At 35.6% G+C, this 18,036-nt stretch overlaps 2 protein-coding genes across 8 annotated transcripts in view; one reads left to right on the top strand and one right to left on the bottom strand.

The window, feature by feature from the left end:
* The window catches only part of LOC150100692 (AN1-type zinc finger protein 2A), a 316,183-nt gene that overhangs the window by 90,157 nt on the left and 207,990 nt on the right, over positions 1-18,036 (bottom strand). For 2 of the 7 annotated variants that reach the window (XM_090401819.1, XM_090401823.1), the window contains one exon: positions 12,684-12,738. The exons of the other annotated variants lie outside the window; for them this stretch is intronic. The gene's annotated coding sequence lies outside the window, so the exon portion shown is untranslated. The remainder of the gene's footprint in view (positions 1-12,683; positions 12,739-18,036) is intronic. 7 annotated transcript variants of the gene reach the window in all.
* Positions 1-18,036, top strand: part of Cyp40 (Cyclophilin 40) — a 113,056-nt gene that overhangs the window by 15,587 nt on the left and 79,433 nt on the right. Inside the window, exon 2 of the mRNA XM_090401814.1 lies at positions 17,377-17,514. Coding sequence (XP_090257940.1) covers positions 17,377-17,514 — 138 coding nt within the window. The remainder of the gene's footprint in view (positions 1-17,376; positions 17,515-18,036) is intronic.

Below are 18,036 nucleotides of genomic sequence, written 5' to 3'. Positions count from 1 at the left end.
GTAAGCATTCCTCAGCCATTTAAAACAAACAGCACAAAAGCACATACATATGAGTAACAGTAGGAAAACAATCTTGGATATACTTGTACTTGCTTTTTATTGGGTTAGCATTTATCACTAATCTACACATGCCAGCCAATATATACGTATAAACTGTTATCACCACCTCCCAGCACAAAAATTTAAGGATAAAAAGTGTTAAAAGTGAAGTAATTTTCAGATGTGAACAGTAGACTGAAATAAACATATATTACAAAAAAAGGGAGGAGAATTTTGAAAACAAAACCAATCTGGTTGGATCAGTTTGGCAAAACCAGAAGCAAACATTAATTGATCCAGCCAGAAAAACATGTAGTGCAGTTATCTACATGGATATAAAAATCAGGAAACTCCATTGAACTCACAAAGTTAAAAAAGTAATCCTAGTAGAGAAGGGGGGGGGGGGTATAATAATAATACTGAAAGGTCTGGTGAGCAAATTGGCATGCACCTGAAGAATACAAAGAAAAGCATAAAAAAAAGCTAAGCTATGTATGTACAAAATTCATAGGAAGACTGGAAAGAATATAAAACCTAAATATAATGAAAATGGCAAAATGTTTTGAAGACTACTAAGAGAGCTTAAAAACAGAAGAAAAGGCATGACAAACATAAAATTCTAGATGTCAGGAGTAATCACATTTAATGATTGCTAAATGAAATGAGCAGTGATGTCATAGTGGTAGATAATATTGAGAAGAGTGCAATTCGGAGTATGTATCGGTACTTGAATGTGGAAAGTCAGTTGGAGTAGATGATATTTGGCCATTACTCAAATATGGAAGTATAAAAGAGTGGCTACACTGCATAATTCAGAAGGCCTGGATAGAGTATTGAATTTCAAATGACTGGAGTACAGCTCTCATATTACCCATCTATAAAAAAATTAAAACAATGTGAGATTTACAGAGGAATTTCCTTACTTAGTTACTGGATATAGTATTGAATTTCAAACGATTGGAGTAGAGCTCTCATATTACCTATCTATAAAAAGGGAAATAAAACAATGTGAGATTTACAGAGGAATTTACTTACTGAGTTATCCTGGTAAGATTTATGCAAGTATTCTTGAAAAGCAGCTAAGAAGAATTGTGGAAGGAAAGCTTGAAGAAGAGCAATCTAGGTTCAGGCCAAATAGTGGCAGTGTAAAATTCGATGCAGCATAAATTTTCTCCATTTTTATTGCATCGACTTTACAGAGGTTACATCTAGAAAGCTTGTAAAAATAACTTTGCTTGTTATTATAAATAGAATACTGAAAGCTTATGTATAGTGCCCAAAGGGAACTAGCTTGCTTGCTCGCATAAACAAAGAATGTCTAAAATGGTAAAACCAAGGGTAAAAATGGTAAAGCCTTCCCATTGGAATGTTATTTGATGTTAGAGCTCTGATTGTAGTATAAGAGAGCTCTTTTGTTTACAAGTTCAGATTAAGACGACCTTCAAGGTCAGTGGAGAAAAGGGGCGGCCTGATTCAAACATGTTCTGCAGTCTGGTAGAATGGATTAAAGTTGTACTAAAGGGGAGAAAAGAGAAGCAGATGGAAATGTTAAATCAAAGAGTCACGATGAAATATTTGCGGGTTTCAATCCTTAACCCAAGGTTCCCTGGAAGATGGATCTTCAATCGACAGGATCAACAGTTTTCTGCTAGGACACACGGAAGTCGGGAGGAGAGAAAGAGGAAGAGGTCAATCCACGGCAAATTGTCCAGATCAAAAATGACAGTTACCAGAAATCACTTCTGAGGGAGCTCAGAATTGATTTTCTACGGAGGGAGCAGCCGAGCCAGACCCGATGCGTTGCCAATCAGACAAATCTGCATGTGCTCCATATGCTGAATCCCCTTTGCCCGAAGTTCCAAGAAGCTGGGAAATCGCGTTCCAGATCCGCCAATCTCATTCTGAGTGAAATGCCGGTGCTCCGTAAACCTCTAATGAAAGAACTCAAAACCTGAGATGGAAAATAAAACTAAGGACTCCATGACGAATAGAGAAGTGCACTAAAGGCAAAAAGAATTCATGTGAGTCAATTGTTGTATATTATTTTGTATGTGATGTAAGGGAACTACCTTAATGGACTGCTAAGTTTAATGTGATAAGATGGTTATAGCCTGAAAATAATGAATGCAATTTTATGGTTGGAATTATTAAGTGTATGAATCAGAGCATAGCAAATTCCTAAGAAGTGATTGGACAAAATGTTTAATAGTTAATTGTAAGGAATTCTAAGGCTTTATGCTGCATAATTACAGAAATTTACCATAGAGATTCTGTTCTAAATTAGTTTGCTTAAAATAGGAGTTATAAATTATATTGCAGTGAATTTTTATGATATGTTACATAATTGTGGAAGTATGCTGTAGAAATTTGTCATATAGAGTATAGCTTAAGTTAAAGATATAAGAAGCAACTTCCCTATTGCACGTATTGTATATTCAGTTTTAGTATTTAATAAACATGCTTTTTATTTATATTAAATGAGTACTGCCTGATATTTAATATGCAATGCACTGTTTCGAAATAAACTCAATCTTGTGAGCGGGGAATTAAATGATGGATAAGATAAGGAGCACATAGAAAGCCACGACTATAATTTAATTAAGAGAGGATTTGGATTAACTAAAGACCTACTGGAAGTACTATAAATTCTTATACCACATCGGGACCACTGGTGGCGCAGTTGTTACGAAAAAATAAATTTCTATTGCTCTCGGGTATAAGAATATAGTCACGGAAGGTAGAGTAAGAGATAACACGAAGAATAAGAAATTAATACAATATAAGGAGGGGAAATAGATACGCAGAAAAGGATAGCTAAAGAATAATTTTATATAGAGCACAGCAGGAAAATATAATTATAAAAGTGCAGACAGAAAATAACACAACGGACCAGTAACAACCAGAATTGGTTATAATAGTACAATATAGAAAAAATAGCACCAGTTTACAGCAGGATCAGATTTCCATCTTAAGACAAAATAGTTGAAAAATTTTGGAAGAATCTGTATTTAAGTACACTCGGGTCTCTTTATGCGGATTTGAAGTTATGCTCTGCATAACTTCAAGATAAGACCTTTCGACACTTCTGCACATGTCGACAGAAGGAGAATCCGTTCCAATAATAGGGTAATCCAGCGTTTCCCAAAATTTTTCTAATACGGCAGAGCACTTCACAAATCCTGAAATTTTCACGGAACACCTTGGTTATTTTGTAATGTATTAATTAATAATTAATTGTTAATTTAGCTGATTTTTATTATTAATTGATAATTGATCATTAATTATTAATTGATAATTAATTAAACATAAACATTATTAAATTAATTTGTGCTATTTTCATTGACATATCCCATTCTGATTACCAAAAATTGATAATATTGTTGTAAGTACTTGCGAGTGAATGCAGACGTTTTCTCCTGTGTGCTGATAGTTTTCTCCTCCTTTTGTACATCCTGGAGATAGCTTTGTAGGCTGGAGGTGGATGAATCACTATCTGTTGTGTCACAAACACCTTCAGTAAGAGATTTCTTATTCTTAACACCAAAATTAAACGAAGTCCCTTGTCCTTTATTCATATTAAAATTTAAATCTGTAGGCCTATTAATTTTAAAAATCATGACAGTATGGTTTCGAAACAAGCTACAATACGAACTTGTGAAGAAAGTATTCAGTATTACTAGATCTGAGAACCAGATACAGACTACCTTGATCTTCAATTTCAGTGGAAAAAATTTCTTTATACTTTCTTGCTGATTGGTCACTAACATTTGCAACACAGATGTTATTTCATTCAGTTTTGAAAACAGAGGATATGCTGTCCATTGTTATAATCGGCTTGCAGGCAATTTTTATGACCTGTCACCAACAGCAGTATTCCCTTTCCCGAATGTTGAAAAGTTTCGATGTGTGAAAATAAACGTTAATTCATGAATACTTCCACTTTTAAAAATACATGGGTTGGTCACTAACATTTGCTACACAGATGTTATTTAGACATTCTGGGTCTGAACTTTTCGACATATTCAGGAATATTATTCTCTTCACAATATTTCTGCTATAAAATATTTATTCATGAAAAATGCTTAGAAAACTAAAACAACAAATTCCAGGAGAACTTCTCACAGAACACTTATTCACCTTCCGTTGAACACAGTTTGGGAAACCCTGGGGTAATCAATCTGTATTGTAGGATGAGTTGTTTATTATTACACAGTGGAAATTTAACTTCTCTTTTATGAATATTGTAGTTTATAAAGTGGTAACTATTTTGCTTGTATAACAGTTGGAAAATTTTACGCATAAAGCATGAGATTTCACGTGTTGTTGACCATTTCATTCATCGCTGTTGTACATAATGAAAAGCGTGTTGCAGCACATTCTGACATAACGTGATAACGTGGAAACAGTGCGTGTTCGTGAAGTTTAATTTTGCATTTGAGTAAGTGTTTGTCTTTTTATTATCGAAAGTCTAAATTTTGCTAATTGTTCTTTTAAAGATTTAATTTGACCCAATGGAGAAAAAAAAGCACCAAAGAAAAGCAGTTTCTTTGGAAATGAAAATTGCAATTTTAGATCGCTTAGCAAAAGGAGAGGGATCTATGGCGATTAGTAAACATTTTAATTTAAGCGAATCTACTATAAGAGCAATTAAAAAGAATGAAGTTCAATAAGAAAATCTATTTCTGGCACAAAATCAAGTGCCAAATTATCATCGTACTCAAGAGATGCTTTATTAGAAAAAAACAGAATGAGCACTCGTAATTTGGATTGAAGAATTAACTCAAAGAAGAATTCCTACAAGTGGTTATTTAATTAAACAAAAAGCTCTTTGGTTTTATGAACAGATGAAGCAATTGGAGCCACCTACTTCCGCTTCCCAGGCTGATAGAGAATTTTCAGCTAGCAAAGGAGGGCTAATCGGGATTTTAAAAAAGGAATGCACTTCATAACGTGAAGATTACAGGCGAGGTTGCAGCAGCAGCAGATGAAGAAGCAGATAAAATTTTTCAAGAGAAGTTAGCCAAAATTATTGAAGATGGTGGATATTGTCCCAATCAAGTGTTTAACACTGACAAAACAGGATTGGTTTGGAAGAAAATGCCTAGTCGAACTTACATTGCAAAGTCTGAGAAAAAAGCAAGTGGGTTTAAAGCAAGCAAAGATCGAGTAACATTGTTACTTTGTAGCAATGCATCAGGATATCGAATATTGAAACCCCTCCTAGTAAATCTATCTCTAAGACCACATGCTCTAAAAGGCAAAGATCTAAAACAGCTGCCAGTACATTGGATGGCTAATACAAAGGCCTGGGTTAAAAACTGCTGTATTTACTGAATGGTTTAATAATTGCTTTGTACCAGAAGTGGAAACATATATGAAGCAAAAAACTCTTGATTTTAAAGTTTTATTAATTGTTGACAATGCACCAAGTCATCCACATTTAGAACATCCAAATGTGCAGGTGTGGAACAAGTAAAACATTTCAGCTACTTAGGCACAATTTTTACTGAAGATGGTAAACTAAATATAGAAATAGACAACAGAAACAGCAAAGCTGGTGTCGTGGGAAGTCAATTGAATAAATTCATATGGAATAAGAAAGAAATTAGTCGGAACACTAAATTAGCTGTATACAAGACTGTGTTCAAACCAATTTTAACTTATGGATCTGAGAGCTGGGTCAGAAGTAAAACACTTGACCAAAGACTAGAGACCACAGATATGAGAGTCCTGAGAAAGATTAGAGGCGTGAACAGATGGCATCAATGGCAATATCATATTAAAAATGAGGATATTAGGAAAGAACTTGACATTGTCAGCATCCAGGAATGCGTTAGCAGAGCTAATCTCAGATGGTATGGTCACTTAAATAGAATGGGAGAGGAAAGATTAGCAAAACAAGTGTTCTCTGCCAGGTTGGCAGGAAAACGACCCAGAGGAAGACCAAGATATAGGTGGATTGATACGGTACAAAGTGCCTTAGACGATAGAAATATAAGATCTGATAATGTTGGAGTCTTGACAAGTAACAGACTGATTTGGAGGAAAATTGTAGATAGGAAGTTAGTAATGATGTAATTTTTTCATGTAGTACTGTCATATCCTGTACACCCCTTGAGGGTACATGGCAGGAATTTGATGATGATGATGATGATGAAATGTGCAGGTAGTGTTTTTTCCACCCAATACAACAAGCATTATTCAGCCATTAGATCAAGGCATGATTGCTACTTTTAAAAAATATTACATTAAACACACTTTTCAATTTATATTGGATAAACTAGAAAATGAATCATTAACAGTAACTGACGTTTTGGAAAAATTTTCTATTTTGGACTGTTTAAATCATGTTGCATCTGCTATCGCTGACATAAGACCACAAACTTTAAATGCCTGCTGGAAAGTAGATTGGCCTGGATGTGTTGCAAACAGTCCAACTATTCAAACATCTGCATTATCAGCTGAAATCATTACTTTGGCACATGAAATTGATGGAGAAGATTTTGATACATTTCACCAGAATGATGTAGACGAATTGCTTGTGGATAATGCCTTAAGTGACGATGATATTATTGGATACGTGTGTTGAGGCTTAAGTGCTGTGAAGAATTCATGTTAGAGGTTTAATGGAATATTAACAGCACTGAGATACCTGCAAATGCCCATAGAGGGCACACCACCTAGATAGGACTTTAGTTTCACTTTGTATTGTATTTGTGTGTTGTTAAAAAATGTTTTTGTAATCCCTGAAGATGTCTCTGTGACGGAGACGAAATATTGGAAGTATTAAAATTAGTTTTAATCCTTTCTCAGTGTTGTTAATATTCCATTAAACCTCTAACATAATATTATTGGATATCGATTAACTTTAGATATCATCAAAGATCAAGAAAACGATAGTGAAGTGGAAGAAAAACCTGTCCTCCTCACTGCAAATGTAATTCGAGAAGTTCTTGAACTGTGCAATAAATTGGAAAATCATTTTCTTGTTAATGACACAAATTCTGAATGAGCCTTTAAATTCCAACATGAGCTGAAGAACTGTATGTCTGGATATCGCGAGCTGTATAAAAAATTAGTGAAATCATCATCGCAAAGTTTAATCACTGATTACATTGTCAGAAGAAAAAAATCAGCACAGAACGAGGGTGTAGCTAATTCTGTTTGTGAAGAACCACTGCCTTTACCATATAGATCTGATGTGCTGACTATCTCTTCTGGTGATGAAAGTGATTTTGCACCAGTTCGCAAAATATTGTCTAATAGCGATGATAATTCTGATGACAAAATGTAAAAAAAAATTTTTTACTTTTCAATAAAATTAAATGAATAAAGCTTTAAAACCAACTTAGGCATTCTTATTTTCATAAACTTTTTTATGCAATTTTAGGTTTATTTTAATTCATTGCTTTGCTTTTATGTGGTTTTAGAAAATTATGGAACGTATCCCTAAGCCTAAGTTAGGCCTTTTTTGTGCGATTTTTTATGTGCACTTTTCTATGGAACGTATTTACCGCATAAAAAGAGACCCGACTGTATTTGTAGATCAGGAAATGGCATGTGAAAAGGTGCCAAGAGAAAAGCTGTTCAAAAAGTTTCAGTTAATTGAACAGTACATTATTTGAGTTGTAAGTCTGCAGTTAGAATTGAATGATATACAGGTAGATGGTTTGATTTTAAATCAGGTGTGAGGCAAAGGTGAACATCATCTCCACTGTTATTAATTATCTGTATGGGGTACATTATGAAAGAAAGTGCATTAAACCTGATATCAAAAGTGGATATGTTAATCACAGCACTTTATTATATGCAGATGATGTTATACTCCTAAATAAATTCAGTACAAAGAGGATGCTGTGACTAAATTGAATAACTGCTGTAATGAATTGTGAAAATCAGCAATAAAAAAATAGACTAAGAAAATAGGTAAGACATCCTGAACTGCATCCTGAATGGAGAACCTATATGGAATTCTGGAAAGATTAGGGGAGTTAATAGATGGCATCAGTCGCAGAATCATATTAATAATGAAAATATTAGGAAGGTATTTGACATTGTCAGAATTCAGGAATGTGTTAACAGAATTCATCTCAGATGGTATGGTCACTTAAACAGAATGGGAGGGTGAGAGTAAAGGTTTGTAAAACAAGTATTCTTTGCCAGGATGGAATGAAAAGACCCAGAGGAAGGCCATGATCTAGGTAGATGGATCTAGTAAGAAGGGACTTAGAAGACAGAAATATAAGATTTGATAATATTTGAGTCTTGACAGATAACAGATTAATTTGTTGATTGGAAGTTAGTAATGATGTAATTTCGTCATGTTGTACTATCACACCTTTCCTGTACTCCACCTGAGAAAAGGAATCAAAGATCGTAAAAGTGATAAAGAATATTCCAAATGATTGGAGCAAAAATTATTAGATAAAATAATAAAGAATAAAAATATGAAAAACATATCCAGGAAGAATGCAAACATATATATCTGTCAGTATACTGGAACAAAAGATAGCCAAAATAGAACATCAGATTGCATGGCTGCTGAAGAACACACACGTTGTCAAGCACAGATAAGAAATATTCCCCTTTATAAGTCTTTAATGTGAGGTCATCACATCTGGACTTGTGCACAGATCCGTTTAACTGAATTCCATGGAGATAAAGAAGTGGTGAAGAGGATCCAGAAGTGAGTAACTGAGATTGTTTCAGGTCTGCGGAATACTGCTTATGAGAATAGATTGCAGTTCTGTAGGCTTCAAAAACTAGTTAATAGATGAATAATCGTCTATTAACTAGTTTTTGATAGAAGATAGACATGATAGAAGCATATAAGGTATTAAAGGAGTTTTATAGGATCAACACCGAAGACTTTTTTTTTACAATACCTGGCAGGAAGGGAGAGATCAAGGGATGAACCTTGATCTCTCTCTTCCTGGTTGAAAGTGAGAATGAAGGTAAAAATACAGAAAGAGTGAATGGTTTAACGGATAATAAAAATGATGAGTTAGTTGCAATGAGTGAGATCGCATGGTTGCACGGAGTGATACACAGGGCGAAGCGGCAGGTGGAGTGTTTGCAAAATTCTATACCGAGCACATCAGCTACTAAAAGGCAAAAGTATGATAAGAAAAATAAGCGTATGATTGATTGTGAGTGTAAGCAAAATGAAGGAACGAGTGTTGTGTGGAGATTCTTTAGTAAGAGGTGTAATAGATGAGAGTGTGTTAAAATCGTACTTACCGTGTGCAAAAATTAAGGATGTAAGCGAGTCTATCAGAGTGCAAAAGCAGAGGGTGAAAGAAATGATAGTAGTGGCAGAAACGAATGACTTAAATAGAGATAAAACGCCTATGAGAGAGGACTTGAAGGAATTACTAGAGGTAGCAAAAGAAAAGAGTGAGAGAGTTAGGATAGTGAGTCTGTTACCACAGTATGAGAGAGAAGATATGAGAAGGAGGGCCATAATTGCAAATGACTCTATGCGCAGGTTATGCAAGAGGAGTGGTGTGGAGTGAGTTTGATGGGCGAAAGGATTTATATAAGATGGATGGTATTCATTTGAATGGATTTGGTGTGCAGAGACTTGAAAAAGTGTTGTTGAATGAAGTGGAAGTCGATGTGCAGAATCAGGGAAACTAGAGTTATTAAGGGGGGGGAGCAGATACTTTAGGGAGGCAGTTGAGTGTATGAATGTGTATAATTTACCCGAGCAAGTAGAAGGACAACCCAAATGGGATAGTTAGTATAAGGCATCAAAATAAGGGTGGGACTAACGGGGTTCTGCATTATACTAATATCGTGTATACTAATGCCAGAAGTATTAGGAACAAGAAGGAAGAATTTTTGGCCTTGGTTGACTCTTCCAGGCCACAGGTTATTGGCATTAGTGAAACATGGTTGACAGAAGATGATATAGCTAGTGGGATTGAATGTGTTCAGGAGGGACAGGGAGAATAAATTGGGAGGGGGGGGTGTTATTGATGATAGTTGATGAACTACAGCCAAGGAGAATAGAAGTTGAACTGCTGGATAGAGAAAAGAGCACATTTGAGGCTGTTTGGTGTGAGATTGAAGCTAGCAGAACAAAATATACAATTGGGTGCTGCTATAGACCAGGTGATGGAATAGATGGTGTGGACAGTATGCATAAGCAAATAGAAGCAATGAGTGGAAGGAGGGTAATTATTATGTGGGATTTCAGCAATGGTAACATTAATTGGAAGGAGGAGAGGATGCATGGGAGGAAGGAATTGGATTTTATTCAGTTATTAAGGGATAACTATCTGTGACAGCATGTAATGGAAAATACTAGGGGTCAGAGAGTGCTAGATATGGTAATTGCATTTGAGAATTTGGCTGTAATGAATATGATCACGCCACCAATCGGTGAGAGTGATCATAGGGTCTTGACTTGGGAGGTGGCTAAATGTGTGGAATTTTCAATTAAGACAGGGTACATGTAGAATTACCTGGCTGATAAGTATGACAAGCTTAGGAGTTCGCTTGGTTTAGTGCCATGGCATGTAAAACTGTAAGGGCTGAATGTTGATAGTGCATGGGAGGCGTTTAAGGAGTGTTTGCAGGAGGCAATGGCTGACTATATACCTAAAGTCCGAATAGTAAATCAAGTAAGTGGTTAAATGGGTGAATAACACCATTAAGCTTGAGCTGCAAAAAAAGAAACAACTGTGGAGGGAATTTAAGGAGAAAGGTGACCTGCAGGCATATGAACGGTATAAAGCGCAGGCCAGAAGGGTAATGAGTGTGGTAAGAAAAACAAAAGCGGAATATGAAAGAAAATTAGCCATGCAGGCTGAAGAGAATCCTAAAGTGTTTTCGATATGTTGCAAGTAAAAGAAAAAATGTATACTACAAAATGATTTTAAAGAATGCCGATTGTAGGGAGGTAACCGAATCAGTTGATATAGTGGAATTACTGAGCGAGCACTTTACATGAGTATATCATCCAGGTGTATTGACATTGCAGGATTGAAGGAACCAACAGCTTATATGGGAATTGTGGTGAATGAAGTGGAGGTGAATAGTCTATTACAAAACCTCAATGTCAATACATCTATGGGATTGGATGGTATACCAGCTTGTGTCGTACGTGAAGCAGCTAAAGAATTGTCAGTGCGTTTGGCCATTTTGTTTAATTTGAGTCTCGGGTCTGGGTTAGTCCCGAGGGGGTAGAAAGAGGTGAAAATAGTTCCACTGCATAAAGGTGGTTCCAAGACTGATGTTGTAAATTACCGACCGATTAGCATATCAGGAATTGTTGTCAGGGTCTTGGAGAAAATAGTCAAGAGGAGAATACAGGAATGGATAGATGAAAATGGGATACTGTATGGGGAACAGCATGGTTTTGTCAAGGGTAGATCATGCCTCAGTAACTTGCTCACATTTTAACACAGTGACTGCTGAACTGGATAAGTGTAATGAGTTTACGGTGATCCTACTGGACCTTGCTAAGGCTTTTGACAGGATACCACATGGAATTCTAATTAGTAAACTGCAGCATATGGGGGATAGATATAGGGTTTATTCACGAGTAGACTCCAAAAGACGACCTGTGACTAGTGGTGTGCCACAGGATTCTGTTCTTGTTTAATTTGTTCATTAACGATATAGGAAAGGATCTCAGAGGAACTGTTCGTTGTTTGCTGTTGATGCAAAGTTGGGTAGAGCAATAGTGAATGCACAGGATGTCAAAATTTTGCAGGATGATTTGGATAGTTTGGAAAGCTGGGCTAAGGAGAATGGATGTCATTTAATGTGGCAAAGTGCAAGGATATGCAATTTGGGGTGAAAGATTAGCAGCAGTATACCACATTGGTGGAACTGTACTCCAGGAGATTGAAGAGGCCAGGGATTTGGGAGTGTTGGTGGATAGGGAGTTGAAGTTTAGGTGTGCACATTGCAAAAGTGGCTAAATCAGCTCATCAAATTACTTGGTTGCTGAAAGATACTTTGAAAAGCAGAGACAAACAGGTTATTGTTACTCTATATCGAGCCTTGATAAGACCCCATCTAGACTACTGTGCCCACATATGGGTGCCAGGGTTTCCCTCTTGATGGGGAGGAGGTGGAGAGGATCCAGAGACGAGTGACTAAAATGATAGCAGGTCTATGGAATGAACCTTATGAGAACAGGTTGAAGATTTGTGGGTTGCAGAAATTGGTTGATAGGTGAAAAAGGGGTGGTATGATTGAAACATTCAAATTACTGAAGGGTTTCTATAAGATTAATCCAGAAGATATTTTTGAGAATAGGACTGGTGGTGGGAGGACTAGGGGGGCCATCCATGGAAGCTGGGCAGGAGTGTGGTTAGCAGGGATGTTAGAGCTAGGATTTTTGCTTGGAGAGTGGTGAATGAGTGGAATAAGCTGCCAGAGTCTGTTGTGGAAAAATACTTTGGTTTTTCCACAAGAAAAAATCAAATTTTTGATTTTTTGACTGTAAATGAGTTCAAGGCGAAGTATGATAGATACTGTGTGAATGTTGAATAGTTGTTCTTGACATGATGTTAGGGCCTACCTCGATGAGTCTAAGGACTCTTTGGAGTTGCCCGTTCTAATAATAATAATAAAAAATAAATAAACTGCAAACTTAAAATTAGGATCATCCAAATATATGCTCTCACCTCATCCCACACTGATGAAGAGATAGAAGTATTTTATGACTCACTGCAGCACACTCTAGACAAAAAAAAAGAAATAGCAATCAAAACTTTACTATAGTAATGGGCGATTTTAACGCCAAATCCCATTCACCAAATATACACGATAGGACCATATGTATATGGTCCTATCGTGTACAAGCAGCAACTCAGGAATGGCTCTTACAGAATTCTCTATCAGTAACAAGCTTTACATTATGAATACATTTTTTAAGAAAGCCCTCAAAAGTAAATGGACATAGAGAAGTCCAAATGGAGAAATAAAAAATTAAATAGATTATATACCATGTAACAATAAAGAAATAGTTCAAGATATGATGATTAATACTTAAGGAATTGAATGCGTACACTAGAAATATAAATTAAATCAACTTTAGTATATACTTTCCGATATTTTGGCAATGTCATGTTGCCATCTTCATGGGAACTTAAGATAAAGATACATGCACTCAAGTACTACATAACAGCAAATGTGAAACAAAGCGAGGAAGATACCATTTTCCTAAAGTCCTGATGGTGCCCCCTGGCAGGCTATATTAGGTGTTCTTGGCCTTTGGGCTGAAGTTCTTCTGATGTATGTTTCACAAATTTGGGGCACTTATGTAATACTTGCGTGCACGTGTCTTTATCTTAAGTTTCCATGAAGATGGCAATGTGACGTTGTCGAAATATCGGAAAGTATATATTAAAGTTGATTTAATTTATATTTATAGTGTACGTGTTCAATTCCTTAAGTATTAATCATCATGTTTAACCAGCACATAAGCCTTTCTACAAAAGTTCAAAATACGTCAGTACTAAATCAAGTAAAAACAGGAAGTGACCACCGACTGTTGAGAGCCAAAATTAAAATAAACCCCAAATTGGAAAGAATAAAATGGCTAAACAACAAAAAATCAAGAAATTTAGACTTAAAACCTATTGAAAACAAGAAAGATTACGAAGAAAAACTCGATCAAAAACGTTAATAAATTTATTTGAAGAAGACATAAATAAAATAAGCAGAAATGTAACAGAAGTAATAATCTCAGCAGACAATGAATTCAAAAGCAACAAACAACAAAAAGACCATAAACTTTCAGAGGAAACCTTACAACTACTAAAAAGAGACGAAATATGAAACAAGAGAAAAACTTAATTCTAAAATAGAATATGCAGAACTATGCAAAACAATAAGGAAAAAGATAAGAAATGAAATAAGATCTTATAACACTAAAACAATAAAAGAAACAATTGAAAACTAAAAATATGAAAATACTAAGAAAACATTTATCAGTTGGCAAAAGTCAAATAACTGCAATAAAAGAAGAGAATGGAACTATAATAAGAAACCAGGAACAAATCCTAAGCAAGCTAGAAGAATTTTATAAAGAACTCTATAGTGATCCTTCAATAGATAAATCAAATATAAATAACTCTTCTCCGTCGCATATAGAATTCATCTCCCCATTCACTTCAGATGAAACAAAATAATCATTAAAACAAATGGAAAATGTCCTTGTGACAATCTAATTCACATTAAATGGAGAGGAAATAATATCATTCGCCATGTCACAAACTTACTAAATATATGCCTAGAAGAGGGGAAGATACCAGAAAACTGGAAAAATGCTACTCTGATATTGTTATTTAAAAAGAGGGACAAAGAAGAAGTAAAGAACAATAGACAATTAGTATTCTCTCCAATCTGTACAAAATTCTCACAAAAGTAATAACAAACAGGTTAACCTCTCTCCTAGACTCAAATCAACCAGTAGAACAAGCAGGATTCCATAAAGGCTTTAATACAAATGATCATATTCATGCAGTAAAACAAATAATAGAAAAAGCAGAAGAAAACCAATTGCCTCTCTGTTTGGCCTTTATTGATTATGAAAAAGCATTCGATTCCATCAAAACTAATGCAATAATCAAAGCACTCCAGAAACAGGAAATTCCTGGAGAATATATGAACCTCCTCCAGGAAATATACCACACTGCAACAATCCAACTTCACACAAGTAGCAGTAAAATATCAACTGAAAAAGGTGTCCGACAAGGAGACTCTCTATCACCCAAAATCTTTACAGCAGTCCTTCAAGAAATATTTAATAATATAAACTGAACAAACCTTGGTATAAAAATTAATAACAGAAACTTAACACATCTAAGATATGCAGATGATATCATAATTTTTGCAAACACTCCAGAAGACCTTAATAGAATGATAGAAGACCTATATCATGAAAGCAGAAAAGTTGGTCTAAAAATAAACAGTGAAAAAATTAAAATCATGTTTAATCATTTTGTAACACCAAAAAACATAATAATAGAAAACAATTTCTTGGAAAGAGTCTTTTCATATACATACTTAGGTCATCTCATTGATCTAAACTGTGGACTCAAAATGGAAATAAATAGGAGAGTTCAACTTGCCTAGAGTGCATTCAGAAAATTGAAAAGCATTTTTCAAAACAATGATGCCCCACTCTGTTTCAAAAAGGAAGACATTTAACCAGTGTATACTTCCAGTCATCATGTATGGTTGTGAAACTTGGTCGCTAACAAAAGCACTGGCAAATAAACTAACAACAACTCAGAGAAAAATTGAGAGGTTGATGCTAGGCATCACATTAAAAGATTAGAAGCGAAACACCTGGATAAGAAGCCAGATTCGCATCATTCTTCACCTTAAGCGACTAAAATGGAAATGGGCCAGACATCTATACAGGAGAGAAGATGTGTGATGGACCACTATAGTAATGAACTGGATTCCAAAAGAAGGGAAACGAGGCCAAGGATGTCCTAAAAGAAGGTGGAGTGATGAACTGTCAAAATTTCTTGGGAAAAATTGGTCAACCATTGTCAAGAACAGAGAAAGGTGGAAAGAACTAGAAGAGGCCTTCATCCAGCAGTGGACAGAAAATGGCTGAAAAGAAGAAGAAAGGAGTCTAGGAGAATGAGGGTAACTAGTAGAGTATCTCAGGGTTCTAAATTAAGGCCACTACTATTTAATTTGTATATTAATGATATAAGAAAGATTTAAGGGGAATATTCAATTGTTTATTGATGATGCAAAACTGGGGAGGGCAATAATTGATGTAGGTGATGGAGATAGCCAGCAAGATGATTTAAATAAGTTGGCATTGTAGGCAAAAAATAATGATCATCAATTTAATGTTGCAAAATGTGAGGGTATTCACTTCTGGTTAAAACGGTTACATACTGTGTATCATGTCGATGAAGCTAGAGACTCGGGGATAATAGTTAACAGGGAGTTGAAGTTCTGAAGACATATTGCAAAAGTTGGTAACTAAGACTGTGAGATCATTTTGTCATGTCTTTTTTTTTGCATATGCTCTTCTGGCTGTTTTGGAGGAGGAAAAAAACTTACTACCTCCATATTATACCAGCTAGCAGTGCCAGAGCTAGACTTTTAATGCCCTTGGAAAATTGATAGCTAAGCACCATTTGTAGCCTCACAGTTTCAAAAATTGGTAAAATATCTTGCCACTGGTACCCTTGGCATCTTCCCCCAATGCAAAAGCATTCCCATGCCTCTGTTAGCTAACTCACCTTTAGTTGAAAAGCCCTTATAAAAGTTCTTTGCATCATATATGGGATTTGATGCTGATTTCCCATGGAGCTTCCCATAATTACCCACCTTATAATTTCGCATATATCCTTTTTTAGCAGTAACCTTTTTTTTTTTTTTTACCACAAGAAGTTAGCAAAGCTAATCTCATGTTGTATGGTCACTCAAACAGAATTGGAGAGAGAGAGAGAGAGATGGTTTGCAAAAAGTGTTCTTGTCAGGTTGGCAGGGAAAAGACCAAGATCTAGGTGGATTGATGCAGTAAGAAGTGCAAAATAAGACAGAAATATTAAGATCTGATAATATTGGAGTCTTGACATAACAGATTAATTTGGAGGAAAATTGCTGATAGGAAGTTGAGAAGATGAGAAGGTAATTTTATCACTCTCTCTTTTGAAACTGTGAGGCTACATTTTCCTCTCTACTTCTGGGATATAAAATAAATACAGTGTATATACAAATTTCAGGTTCATTGCTTAGTTACCCTCTGCATGAGGAACTCTTAGTTCCAGGTCCCCAATTACTGAGACTGGTTTGTAGGATGAAAATCAAAAACCTACATGTGTGTGTGGGGGGGAGGGTCCTGTTTACCTCTATTATGAAGCTAACTTGTCTTCATTTAAAAAAAAAAAACATTTTTTCCCAGAAATGTTTCTTACATCACTGGCACAATTTGAATCATATCTTTTCCCACACAACAAAAGCAAAGCATGTTATTCTGCTCACACAATAAGGAGGCCCTTAATTAAACTACATTAGATATACAGTGATTAATTTGACAGTTTTAGATCACATGTACAAAGATAAACATTAAGTTTCATAACTGACTTTTATATATTTGTACTTTTTTTTTTACATGTGGTTCCTCCCAGACACTTAAAACAAAGCTTCATAACATGCATTCATGTTTTTAAGCCATAGAAGAAAATGTGTGTATGGGAAAAAAGAAAATTCAGCCTGTGAATTATTTGATCTACTTTTATTTATGTGACTGTTTTGGCAGCTCTGAATATTGATATGAATTTAATATTATATGAATGAGTTATTGCATATATTTTACTCATATTTTTATATTTCTGCTAGTTGGAAGAGTAATAATTGAACTTTTTAAAGATGTTGCTCCTAAGACAGTAGAAAATTTCAGAGCTCTATGCACAGGAGAAAAAGGCATTGGTAAAAAAGGAAAACCTTTGCATTACAAAGGCTGTTTATTTCATAGAAGTAAGTACCTAGGGTATGATTTTGTTATTAATTCAGAAAAGACTGCGTGTGTGTGTGTGTGTGTGTGTGTGTGTGTGTGTGTGCACGTGCGCGCATACACATACACACTATCTACCAATAATTGTCCGGACACTTTAGCAATTTACAGTTGATACCAGCAGGCGAACCCTAATATCGGGCATGTCCAACTTTGACTTTGATCACTTCCTGCATCCTTTTGAGGGAGGCTTTTTACCAATGTGCAGCAGACATTCAGGTGGAATTTGTCTCCATTCCTCCATCAAAGCAGCACTGAGTTTAGCGACAGATTGAGGACATGCTGCTCTGAACCTCAATTGGCGCTCCAATTTATCTCACAGGTGTTCGATAGGGCTGAGGTCAGCAGGACTCTGCACGGGCCAGGGAAATCATTTAACATCCATCTCTTCGTACCATTCCATAACAGCTGCAGCTTTGTGGCATGGGGCATTGTCGTCTTGATAGTAACACAGGTCTGTTCCATAAAAGTTCCACAGTGTAGGC

The sequence above is a fragment of the Typopeltis vanoorti genome, chromosome 12 (assembly GCF_054136105.1).
Source record: "Typopeltis vanoorti isolate ZY-2024b chromosome 12, IOZ_Tvanoo_1.0, whole genome shotgun sequence".
NCBI lineage: Eukaryota > Metazoa > Arthropoda > Arachnida > Uropygi > Thelyphonidae > Typopeltis > Typopeltis vanoorti.
The sequence above is the reverse complement of the archived record's forward strand: the minus strand, read 5'-3'. Positions and strand labels throughout refer to the sequence as shown.